General features: G+C 37.5%; 1 protein-coding gene across 3 annotated transcripts in view; it reads right to left on the bottom strand.

Annotated features, from left to right (window-relative positions):
• The window catches only part of LOC109852714 (voltage-dependent T-type calcium channel subunit alpha-1G), a 47860-nt gene extending 36979 nt beyond the window's left edge, over positions 1 to 10881 (bottom strand). For all 3 annotated transcript variants that reach the window (XM_020424142.1, XM_020424140.1, XM_020424141.1), the window contains exon 1: positions 9542 to 10881. In XM_020424142.1, coding sequence (XP_020279731.1) covers positions 9542 to 9975 — 434 coding nt within the window. In that variant the 5' untranslated portion in view covers positions 9976 to 10881. The remainder of the gene's footprint in view (positions 1 to 9541) is intronic.
• Between the last annotated feature and the right edge of the window lie 1542 nt (positions 10882 to 12423).

Genomic DNA, 12423 nt, shown 5'->3' with positions numbered 1-12423 from the left:
ATTCTTTATACCTTTAAAAATACAAAAAAACTCTTGCATTGTTTCCACATATTTCACAGTGATGGATTATATCGATGAGATATACGACTCGTAAAAAAATCCTAAATTACAACATTTTCTTCCAATAACACCTTCCAGTATTTTGCTCATATAAAACACATTAAAAACATTATGCATTAACATTATGTATTATTAATGAATATACTAAACAAGAGTGACAAAAATGCGTGAGGAGAATGCTGAAAATTAGCTCGCTGGACAATATTGCAGTACATTGTTGCGCATGTCGGTGTAGACGCAAGCGCTGTATTGTACGGAACACATATTTCTCGCACGTTAAAACGCTGTATATCTCAAACTGTTGAGATATATGTACATAAAACATTGAACTAAATGAAGAGTACGAGAGCTACGTGCTTGTAATTTGCTATCTATTTTGTTCTTTACTGTTATTTTATACTTACATATCGCAAAATAACCGCTAAATTTGTTAAAAAAGGTAATCATTGTAGTAATCAGTTTTCATACGTATCCATAAAATATGGTTGCGCTATTTATCACGCTGACGAATCGAACAATAAAAAGCTGAAATCACAACACAATACCAATGTAACATAAGGGCACGTGACAAAGTGGTTGCGCGCAAATTATCCTCATTCTTTCTATTCTTTCTAATTTTTGTACGCGATCAAAAATCCGCTCAAATCCGGGATTTGTTTTAAATCTTCAAAATAGAAATAAATAATCAGAATCATCGACAATTCCGATTTATACGCACAATATAGATGAGTTTCTATAAGCGTCACACACACAGTAGTAGCTATTAATGTTCAATATGCGAGGCGGGTAATAACTCGCGCGCGCGGGTGGATCGCGACGCTAATAACTCTAGATTGGTTGCGATAACACCGAATTCAATTCTTGTCGCCTATCACTTGTTGATAATTTGAAGTCCTTACTCCAAACGTTCACTTTACAAAAAAATTGTTAGACTCACGGGAAAGAAAAAATCGACAAAATGATAATGCAAGAAAACTGTAACTGTAAGTGACGCGTGACGTGCAAAAATAAGAAATCGCAATATTCATCGACTTTTCAATTACTCCGAGAGTTGTCTTTTATCTTTAATAATTACACGACGTTAGGCCATGCGATGTTTTATCGACGTCGCGTGCCAACGTTAGCCAGTTTGTACGTTAGCCAACGTGTGTTTACTGACATCGAAGAAGAGTGAGAAAGCCAAGCCGGCTCTTCGCGCGAAAGGTTAGAAAGTAATAAAAATGTTATTAATATATAAAGACTATTGCGATCGTAAAATCGGCCGCTATCTAAAAAATTCTTTTCCGCGCTACTTGTTGCGCGCCGGATTAATTGTAGTTTCCTCAAGAATGACCCCGCGCGCGCCCAAATAACATCACAGATCAAGTGCAGTTTGACAGGTTGAAAATGAAATCGCGAAAATCACTTTTGTTCCGCAAATAGGCGACCTGCGGATATCTGACATCTCAACTTGAATCCAGTCTATCTTCGTACGCGACCTTCGTTGGTTTTTGCAACGTGTTCGAACGATGAAATGTTCCGACTGGAACACGGAAAATTAATGGACTAAAAATAAATCGATTGCCGCGCTTATCGGGCAAACGAAATGCCATCGTATATTTCTCGATTTCACCTATCAGATGGTTCTTTGAGATGTATGTTCGCGGGACCGTTGGGAGATTGGAAGAGTAATCAGTCTAATGAAAGCAAATTGACACACCTCAATTCGTTCGCTCGTGGATTAATTTGTCATTAGAGTGCCTCCGAAACGAGCATTTCCGTTTAATCTCCAGTGGATATCAGAGACATTAACAACCTTATATCACGAAGAATCAGAAGACTCGATAAGTCATGATTTTTAACACCAGACTAGTCTTGATTAAAAAATAATTTTTTTTACCAAAAGCTTAATTTATATTTTAAGTTATAGTTAATTATTCCTCTCTCGCACATTGTTTTATTACAATTGGTTTTTTTTTTTTTTTTACAAAAGAACCTAATCTCTGGTTGGAGTTTGACATGTTAATGATAATACAAAAAGTCTTTGTTTTTTTTTGAGCGTCGATTAGATATATTTGTTGCGTTTTCGTTGAAACATGAAAACCGCGCGCGAACGTCTTGTACGAAATCGTACGATCTACGCGATTCACGATAGATCGCTCAGACGACGATGGTGTGTGTCATAATAACGATTTATCATTCCGATACGCGCAATCACGTGTGCCAGCGGCCGATATCAGCGAACTTGTGCACAAGCAGAACTTATATTGCGTTTCGCTTGTTTCTTACACTAACGAACACGTGTAACGTTTCATCTCAGTTCACAAAACGGAATAGAAATAGTCGCGTTAAAAAGTAGAACATCGCGGCGATTTTGACAGACGAATCATCTTCTGCGTTATCTGCGAAACGTGCAAGCTGAGTGTGTTCGATCAATAAATGTTTGGCCTCCATCGAGCTCTCTCGCCGGCAATCCTCATGTCTTGGCTCGTCGCTCGCTAATGCAACGGAGCTGGATTGATGGTAGACTTTCGCGCATTCCGTAAGATGACGATCAGATTTGTTCAAATTTGACAACATTCTTCGGAAATCTCAAAGAGATCTAAACTAGAGAGCGAAGTAATTAAGAATAAACTAAATCGGAAGACATTTCAAATAAAAAACCACATATCTGCCACCGCTTTAAGAAAATTGTTCTGCTAGTTTTTCTATTTCATTTAAGCATTCACAGTTGGATCTTACAAATTAAAATTATTTTGAGTCTATCTTCAGAGATACTTTGTAGCTATTGAAACAGACCGTGTAACAAACTTCACATATATGTGAAATGCTGTGTTTTAAACTTAATAAAAAATCTAAGGTATTGTTGTTGTTGTTACGTTTTACTTGTATTATGCATATGGTTCCAAGTGAAAATCATCTTTATTAAAAAACCAATCATCTACTTTGTTATAAGAAAGTTCTGATAAGATTTCTGTTGAGAGATAAAATATTAGATTATGCAAGTGTTTGGAATATTAGATTAATATCACTCGATATCGATAAAAATGTCATAGAGTAATAATTGCCACTTTCGTATACAAATATCAATTGAATTTTGTCGTTATTATCCATTGACTTAATTGCTTCTCTCTCTCTCTCTTTCTCTCTTTCTCCTTTTCGTAGAAAAACTAATGAATGAGACGAATGAAATATTTTTATTTCTCAAATGTGCATGCACGATATTGGAAAACGATAGTCTATTTATAAAACTTTTTTTATTAACAACTTTTTAATAAACAATAAGCGACGGCTTTTGAAAGTTATTCAGGAGAATGATCTTTATGATATATGTGAAAAACAAGGTTGTTAGAAGAGCTTTTCCTAAAGGAAACTTTCACCAATATTTTTTAATGCTTAATTTGTCAAAAAGTAATTTTTGTCTTTATATCACATTTAAAAACTCGATATTTTATCATTAAAAACACAAGTTTTTTTTATAATATATATGTTACTTTTTCTATTATGTAGTATATGGAAAGGGCAGTCGATGATACACGCAGTCGGTGTTCAACAAAATGTCTGATATAAACAAGCGAAAAAAGGCCGCGATAGCGTGTCATATACCGACTGTAATTAAGCTCTTTTCCGGATTCAGACGTTCATGACCCGCGATTCGACCACAAATCGACGTTTGTCTCAAGGCCTAAGTCATTGTCCTTTCTATTTATGTCGTTAAAAAAGAAACATGTCTTTCGTTCTTTTGGCACGATCTCGTGTCAAAACAATTAACGCTAAAAAGACCGCAATTTGTCGTGATAGTTGGCCACAACAAAATTCATTCGATATAGAAGTTATATGCGATTTGTCTTCGATTTTTACGTTTATTGTGTTCGAACGGGAAGAACAATGAGATCCTTAGATAAAGTTCGCTCGATGTGTGAAATGAAACATATCGAAAGCTAAAACAACTCGGCTTTGTTTTGACTTGTTTGCAAAATACAGAATGAGTTATTTTGAAGTTAACTTAAAATTGTGTAGTGAAAGAAATTGCGCGGTCTTGGAAATTTAAAACAACACTTAGAAATAGTAGAATTAGAATTTTATAAACAATATAGACAACTTAATTTGAAATGAAACAGAGAAAGAGATTTAAATCTATATTATTATTTCTTTCTTTTTTAAATAAGTTATTCTCCAAAAAAAAAAAAAAAGGCAAGAATACTAATCTGAAATAACAAGATCGCGTTTGGTGCCGCGCTGAATTCGTCCGTGACGGAACTATTTTCACGCTTGTATATTCCAGGAACAGAAGAGCGAAACGAGCGTATTCCTCATTTCCGGAATGAGTAATTAAATCGTTACCAGAATAACGACGAGCATTTTGCGAAGGAACAAATGTCGTTTATCTTGCATGGTCCACGTGTGCGTCTGTTAAAAATAAATCCCGTCCCGTTTTAACGCGGCGTATCACCCTGAAAGATAAGAGCGACGGTAGCGGAAAATAATCAATTCAATTACGTCACTCGTGCGCGCGACGTAGATATTACGAGACCTCGGAAGCTCTAGGCCCTAGATAATTGTTTATCGTAGTAGCCACAGTGTGTCGCAGTCGCGTTAAGTATCGTTCGTATAAGAATTAATGTCATCGCAGCGAACAGAGAGAATTCTTGGCTTATATATAGTATTGCAACAATATTCCTCTTACATAAATCTTGCATTCCGTTATATATACATATATATATCGCGTTGCGGAAGCACGCAAGATCTAAATTCCAGAAATATAACTGCATTTCTTACTATTTTTCGACAATATTTGCTTGAAAAGAAACATCTGTTTTTTTTTTTTTTTTTCTAAGAATTATATCTCTTAGAAGGGCGTGTGAGAATATAAAAAAATATGTGTCCTTTTATTCTTATTTTCGTCTACATTTTAGTATATTCAAAAAGCTTATCAAAATTAATCTCGAAGAAAGACACTTCAATAATGTTCTTTTTTTGTAGTTTATGTACATAAAAAATATAAATAAAATTATATTATATAACGCGAAAGAGAGAGATATGAATATTAACGTTTTGAATATTAACAATCACGATATCATTGTACCGCATCATTGCAACACATACTCACATGTACGCACGCACGCACAGACGGGCGCAACGTGAATGATAGGTCAGTGTTCGTCAAGCTTAGATAATTGAGGGCTCGAGCGTCTATCCGACGCTCATGGAGAAATCGACGACGCTCGAGTCTCTATTTATCCAAGCTTGGCGAGCACCTGCCTTAGATAATCGATTTTTACATGAATGCACGTTATATGTCGATCGGTCGGTGATGGCCCGTCAACCTGTTTCTCATCGGCACTCATTTACACGGCGCTTAATAGACAATCAAGCAACTGAAGCGGCCGAGCAAATTGTTTCGATCGACTGCCGCTTCCGATGACGTTCGAGGCTACGGATGATTGCCTCGTTTGCCTCGCTTTAGAGTAACTCGATTAGTTTTTCCCGGTCCTACAATCACTCGAAGTTTAAGCATTTCGTTGTCGATTGATGACAAATTGTAGAGAATCTTATGAAACAAATTGAAGAGAATTTTGTAAAAAAAAAAAAAAAAAAACAACGCAAAGTTGCGCGAACAGAAGATCACGGAGAGAAAACTTGCTCTCAAAACAAACTCATTTGGTCGTTAAATGAGTAGCGCACGATTGTGTCGCAGTAGCGCGACGCAATCATATACACATATATGTTGAACTTGAAAAACTGACGAGTAAAGCTCATTAAAGCGAAACAATATTAACGAGTAGAAAATAATGGAAAACACAACAATCGTTGTGATTTTTGTGATTTGCTGCTGAATACTTCAGCAGAAATATACATATATTTCCAACGGTTGAGATGCATTACAAACCGCTACACAATGGTTGCATTCTGAATGCGGCCAATGTTTCTTATTCCGTACTATATACAGTATTTCTCTCTTCTTCTAAATTTCTCTCTCTTTTTCTAAACTTCTAAATGTTCACATTCTGTAAAGATCTTGAAACTGAAAAAAAAAAAAAAGAAAATAATCGAGAAATGTCTAAGAAACTAATTTTGCGTGGATGTGTGTTTATACATCTCTGACATTGTCACGCATATATTAATTAACTTTGTAATTCGCAGCAAAGTATTCATGTAAAGCAAATAAAATTAGTATTACGCAAGTTAATTAAGATAGAGGAGATACCCGTAATCACAGATTAAAGCATGAAGAATTGCTCAGTCGTTTTGGAGTACTTAAAGTAATGAAGTAACTATCAAAGATAAACTATCAAAGTAAAACAGAAGTTGCGCCATTTATATAAAATACACTCTGGTAACCGTATCGCACAAATTTCATCATGTAATTTTCACTTGCTTAGTTGCAAAAGAAAAACTTAAAACGAGAAATAGTTCACGTATAAGCATATGAGTGAATCGGAAATCTTATCAAATTAAAAGAAAAAAAATGACTATTGAATAAAATTTTCATTTCTTCGCAGATCATCAAATCTTAATAAACTAAATAGAAGAAATATTCTCGAATAAGTTGCTCGCGGATCAAATCCGCGATCTTATAAACTAAATAAAAGAAATATTCTCGAATAAAGTTGCAACGCAACATTATAAGAAACACAATACATCTATTATTATTTCACATGAAAATTATGTTCTTACACTTTGATAACAAAACAATTTTTAATGCAAAGTAACCTAAACATTAAGAATGTTTATTTGTCAGAAAGTTTATTAAGAAACAAAAAAACTTAGATTTGTGCGTATAAAGTTACAAAACATAATTACGAGTAGTTCAAGGAGAGATACAGTCTGACATTTTCTGGCTTGTCCTTGGTTCCGCTCGAGGATAAACATCGATAAGTTAAGAACGTTACATTGTCTTCGTCACAAATTTCGCGAGATGTATGTCTCATAAAATTTCGAAAATTCAAGTATATTATATTCAACTTCGGTCCTGCGATCAGTATAAACAGAAAAACTATTGAAATCCATATATGCAACCCGTTTATTTTATATTGGTTTTTTTTTTTTTTATAAAACGCATGTTTAATAACGCTTCGAAATACACATTCTTATGATTTTCATCCGAGATATCTGTCGCGACAATAGCACATTGAACGTAACCGAGAGAGAAACTATTCGATATTCTTTTATATTCAAGAATAAAGACCTTTTGATATTTCAATCGAAGAATTCCCAACAAAACCTATCGGCGATATGTTTCAAACCTGATTTTCATAAAATTGACGATAACCCCGTCGCTTTGCGATGAAACGCAAATATGAGAGGCAAGGGAAATGAAAAGAGACAACGTGAAACGCAAAACAGACGCGAAGCTCTGCATTTGTGGTGTTCCAACCCGTCCATTGTCCGCCGCGACACAATGGAGATCTTTCTGGGCGCGCGTCGCGCCGTACGCAGAGAGGTTTCCCTTGGTGCTTGTTGCTCCGACGGGCGCCTGACTAAACTTTACCCGGTCTCTAGCCGTAGCAGCACCACGTGCGGTGCGTCTCGCTGCTGCACGGCCCCGGTAATTTCCCGTACAAACGGATATAGACACATCCGCGTATATACGCGCCAGAACCGAAAAAGAACGAGAAGAGAAGAAGCGAGAGAGAGAGTGAGAGAGAGGAACGCGGGATGCTGCGCAAGAGAAGAAAAGGAAAATCTCTCTGGCGCGATGCGAGAGAAAAGAGAAAAGATGAGGAGAACTGTACTACTGTGGAAAGCGACTACGCGCGCAGTAGGATTCGCTGGGGATAGGTCAATCAATGACCTATTTAAGGCGTCTTCAGACCGTTCTCTCTCTCTCTCTCTCTCTCTCTCTCGCTCTTTCTCTCTTTCTCTCTTGGCAACGCGAGTTCGCTATATTCGATCTCGGAAGATATTCCGCGATAATAAATATGTAGGGTGAGATAAAGAGAGACGTTTACGACACAAATGGGGCGGAAACATTACGCGTTCGTTGGATATCAAGTGCTTTCGTAAGTTAAAGAACGACGTTTTGCGAAAACAGAACAATTAAATGTCTATCATGTTTAATTAATTCTCGAGGAATAGCTGCGTTGATTGTGTCGCGCAAGAAGACGACTAATTTATTGCTTCAGAAAGTGAAGCAAATTTATTCGCTTCATAAGTAGCACAATCTTACTCTGCAAATATATCTCTTTCAGAAAGAACAAGAATCAATTTTAATTTTCCTTAAAATAATACGAATGTTTTTTTTTTTTTTTCATTTCTTTTATTCTAAAAATAAAATATATCATCCAGTTTGTTCAGAATAAAGCGTCTTCCATCAATTGTCAATCCGGACGTTCGATCAAAACGTGAAGAAAAAATATGTAAAAAATATCTGTTTTAGTTCTCACGATGCTTTTACATGCGATAATTTTTTTACACGTGTTTTTAGATATCGCAAAAGGAAAGAGAAAGAGAACAGATAGATGGTTATCAATCATTAGAAGCAGTGTTTTCTTGCAATATATGATCTATTGAGTAAACAGAGAATTGTATGCGATATTCGCGAATATCAAAGCGAGAGACGATGACAATTTATTCAAGTGAATAAACAAGCATCTCGATATGTTATATTTGATTTTAGTTGCCTTTACACGCGTCGACTTAGAAAACTCAGCAAAGTCCGATAAAGGTTGAATGCTGACGCACGCGCCTTGTCAGAAAGATGAAATAAATTCCTAATAAAGATCGACTGTGGAATTAGTTCGCACCGTGTCTGTGAAAAGTAAATCTGTGTGTGTGTGTTCGTAAATTGCGTACACAAGACGTAGTTGATGTACTTTCTACAAAAGCTATTGCGAAAATTCGATATACATTCAATCGTTAACTCTTTAATTTCCTCGTTTTCTCATGTCAGAAAAGATTTTCTAAGCTAAAATACTAAATGCATAAAGTGTACCAAACGTAAAAAACAATTTGGAAGAGAAAACGAAATTTTTAAAAAAAGTTTCTTAGTCTCGTTGAAGAGAAAAACTCTTTAGAGTCCGTGAAAACTTTTAAAAGACGTTCTGCCCTTTTTGCCAAGAGTTGCTTTGATGTCACAAAGCACAGTATTTTAATTGTCTCGAATTCATATCCGAAATCTGGACTTTATTTTTCGCACAGACATAATATATTTGAAAGAGATCCGTATTTCTGAATTTCTTTCGAAGAGTTTCTCAAGATCTGATATTTGATGCTTTCGCGGTGTGTTGTATTAACATTCGAAGATGTTTTTTATCGTTAATATTTTATATCGACGTTTCGTGAACATTTCACCTCTTACTTCATCAGGGTCTCAAGACCTGATACTCTAGATCATTCGGAAATATTTCAGGTTTGTATATCGTATGCTAAAATCATGTCGTTTTTGTGCAAAAATATATTTAATTATTAATTATATTAATAATTAAAGATTATATTTAATTATTTCGAAGTTTCATAAAGCGATACGCCATACCACAGTTGAAAAGTATAAAAAGGATATGGATTAGTGATCAGCGCGAGACACCAGTTGCGCGGTCGTGTAGTCTGGTCGAGATATCTGAGAGCAATAGGAACGAAACCTGGATAAGGCAGTCCCTCGCCTTCTTCTTCCTCGTCGTCATCCTCGTCGTCCTCGTCGTCGTCATCGTCGTCGTCGTCGTCATCATCATCGTCGTCGTCGTCGTCGTCGTCGTTGTCATCATCATCGTTCCGGCCGTTTTCACCGTCCTCATCATCCTCCTCGTTTCCTCTTCTCACCGCACGTCTGTTGACAGACATACACGCCCCATCCTCGTCTTCGTCTTCATCGTCCTCGAGATCGCTGAGTTCCTCCACGTCGCTATCGGAACCCTGCTCGCCAGAACTCCCGATTCCTCCGCCATTTGCCTTCGACGCGGATCGGTACCGGTATCTCCGAGGATAATGCAGCGACATTCTCGACGAATCTCTCCTTTTCTTTCTCGCGCACGGCAAGCCGATTTTCCTTGGCAATTCTTTCAGCGACAAAGTCGCAGCCTCGTCGACATCCGGGCAGGTAGCTGCTGCTTGAGGCGACGGTACGGCGACTTCTCGCAGAAAAAGATTCTCATCGCCCGATCACTCTCGACCGATTACGCGAACAATCCCGCTCTCGAATCCCAACGACATCATCGAGGATGTTTCTCATCCGTCGAAACTCCCCTTTGATTATATTAATTCTTTTCTATATAGACAGAGATATATAACGATCTCTTTCCTATATTCGAATTTTTTATCTCAATCTCGACGCTCGCTACACATTAGTCCGCGCTCTTGCGATCGAGGCAGAGAGCGAACACCTACCGAACGCATCTTATGTGAAATCAGAGAGAGGGATGACAGCGAGCACGCGAATACGAAGAACTGAAAATTGCCTCGATGCGCCTGCTCGATGTGTTCTCACCTGCGCTCCTCACCTGGAACACGGAGCGAGCGCGCAGTAACCTTGCCCCGGTATCGCGGTGTCCCTAGAGGATGGTCGTGTTCGCTATTCTCACAACGAGGTCACGCAATACATATAAACGCAGATTCTTCGTTTAATTCTTTCTCGAGAGAAATTTCCGTCAGATCAAATCACGCAAAGTGTGCGATCAGAGAGATTATTTTCTCTCTTCTTTGGAAAAAAAGAAATCTTCTCTCTCTCTCTATTATGTTTAATAATTAATCTATCGATATCTATCTATCAGTCCCGCGAATCTCTCGAGCACTGTACAAATGAGAGTGAGCCGATGTAAGCGCGGATGTAAGACTCCACACGATGGTGGCAGTAGCAGCTAAACGCCACCGCCGCGATTTCCAGCACGCAACACAACGACGACGGCGCGCGGCGCAGCGTCGACCGGTGACTGAAAAAATGTCGAACATCCTTCACCAAGGAAGAGGTAAACGCATGCGCGACCCCTGCCTGTCTATATTCCTCGCGCTTCATCCGCAAGTTTTGCGCGACCTCCAACATTCGCCCTCGAAAAAAAATTCCGGAACATCTTCCTACTCTTTCTCTCGCTTTTCTCGTTTTTTTGCGCATCATTTTTCTTCTCCTCTCCTCTTCTCTCCTTTTCCTCTCTCTCTCTCTCTCTCTCTCTCGGTCAACCGAGAGAGATTTCTTCTCGAGGCTGATACTCGAGGGCGGATAAGACGGAGAGAAAGAGAAAAACAGAGGGATGAAGAGGCAACTGAGAGAATCCGGTAGAGTCCTTGAGATCCTGCTCGCTTTCACTTTCGGTGCCGGCTAAGTGACACTTGTACCTTTTTCTTCACCACCGCTCGAAGTAGTATATCTTTCTCTCTCTCGAAGAGTCACATTCAAAATTATATGCCGAGCTAATTGATGGGCAACGACGATCATCACGAGGTGATCGCTATCGAGGCGATTTTTCTTCCAAAGATATTTCGGAGAAAAGAAAATAGTTTCTCTCGACCCGTTTCAAAATAAGGGAAAAAACTTTTACGGAGAGTTATTTGATACATGATTTAATAATGCGATACGTTGTTCCGAAAGACGAAACTTTGTTCGCTAAAAAGAACAAGAAAGCAATTTTACTCGTTGTGTTGTAAGCAGCACAACTTTTTTCCAATTCGTATTTTGTATATTGAAACTTAAACAACTAATGCCTCGCAAACACAAATATTCTTTGAAAGTAATACGTGTAAAACTATTAGAAATTTTATTTTTTCTGAGAGAGAAGGAGAGATAGAAAGAGTGTGTGTGAGTGAATATTAATATAAGTATACGAGAAAAAATATTTGGACGTACATCCACACAGAACATTCATAGCTCCATGCAACACGTAATGGACGTATAATAGAGTTCTGTGTGTGTAGATATATATAAAATTACATATAAAACATGTATTACATATAAAATTTTTTGATCTTACATATCGCAAGCTCCTTCTAAGGAGCTCTTAATGAAATGTCAAAATCGAAACTAAAACAATGCTTTCTCGAGACTAAGTTTCGTACATGCTTTATCTATTTTTACTCGGAAATTGGAAAAGACGAAGAGTGTACGTACATATAGTCATTACAATTTCAAACAAGAGACAGAGACAAAATAGTAGTGATAATCAAATACTGGATTATACAAAGTATTGAACATATATTAAAGTCGGCGTTGTGTTCCGGAAACGATGAAAATTGTTGGATGTTACAAACGCGTCGTCGTCGACCTTAATCGACTCCGATGCACGCGCGTGCGTGCAGCCGAAAATAGACATCAACCATGCGTGTTCCGTGTTACTTGCGGTATGATCTGCAGTATTTGGCGTCTCGTAAAATACTTTTCTCGATTATCGGGATAAATAAGAAAGTAGACAGGAAACAAATAAATGATAAAAAAGGAAAAAATAAGTGAGGAGAAAGAGA

Source organism: Pseudomyrmex gracilis, unplaced genomic scaffold (genome assembly GCF_002006095.1).
Source record: "Pseudomyrmex gracilis isolate BER0280 unplaced genomic scaffold, ASM200609v1 scaffold_33, whole genome shotgun sequence".
NCBI lineage: Eukaryota > Metazoa > Arthropoda > Insecta > Hymenoptera > Formicidae > Pseudomyrmex > Pseudomyrmex gracilis.
The sequence above is the reverse complement of the archived record's forward strand: the minus strand, read 5'-3'. Positions and strand labels throughout refer to the sequence as shown.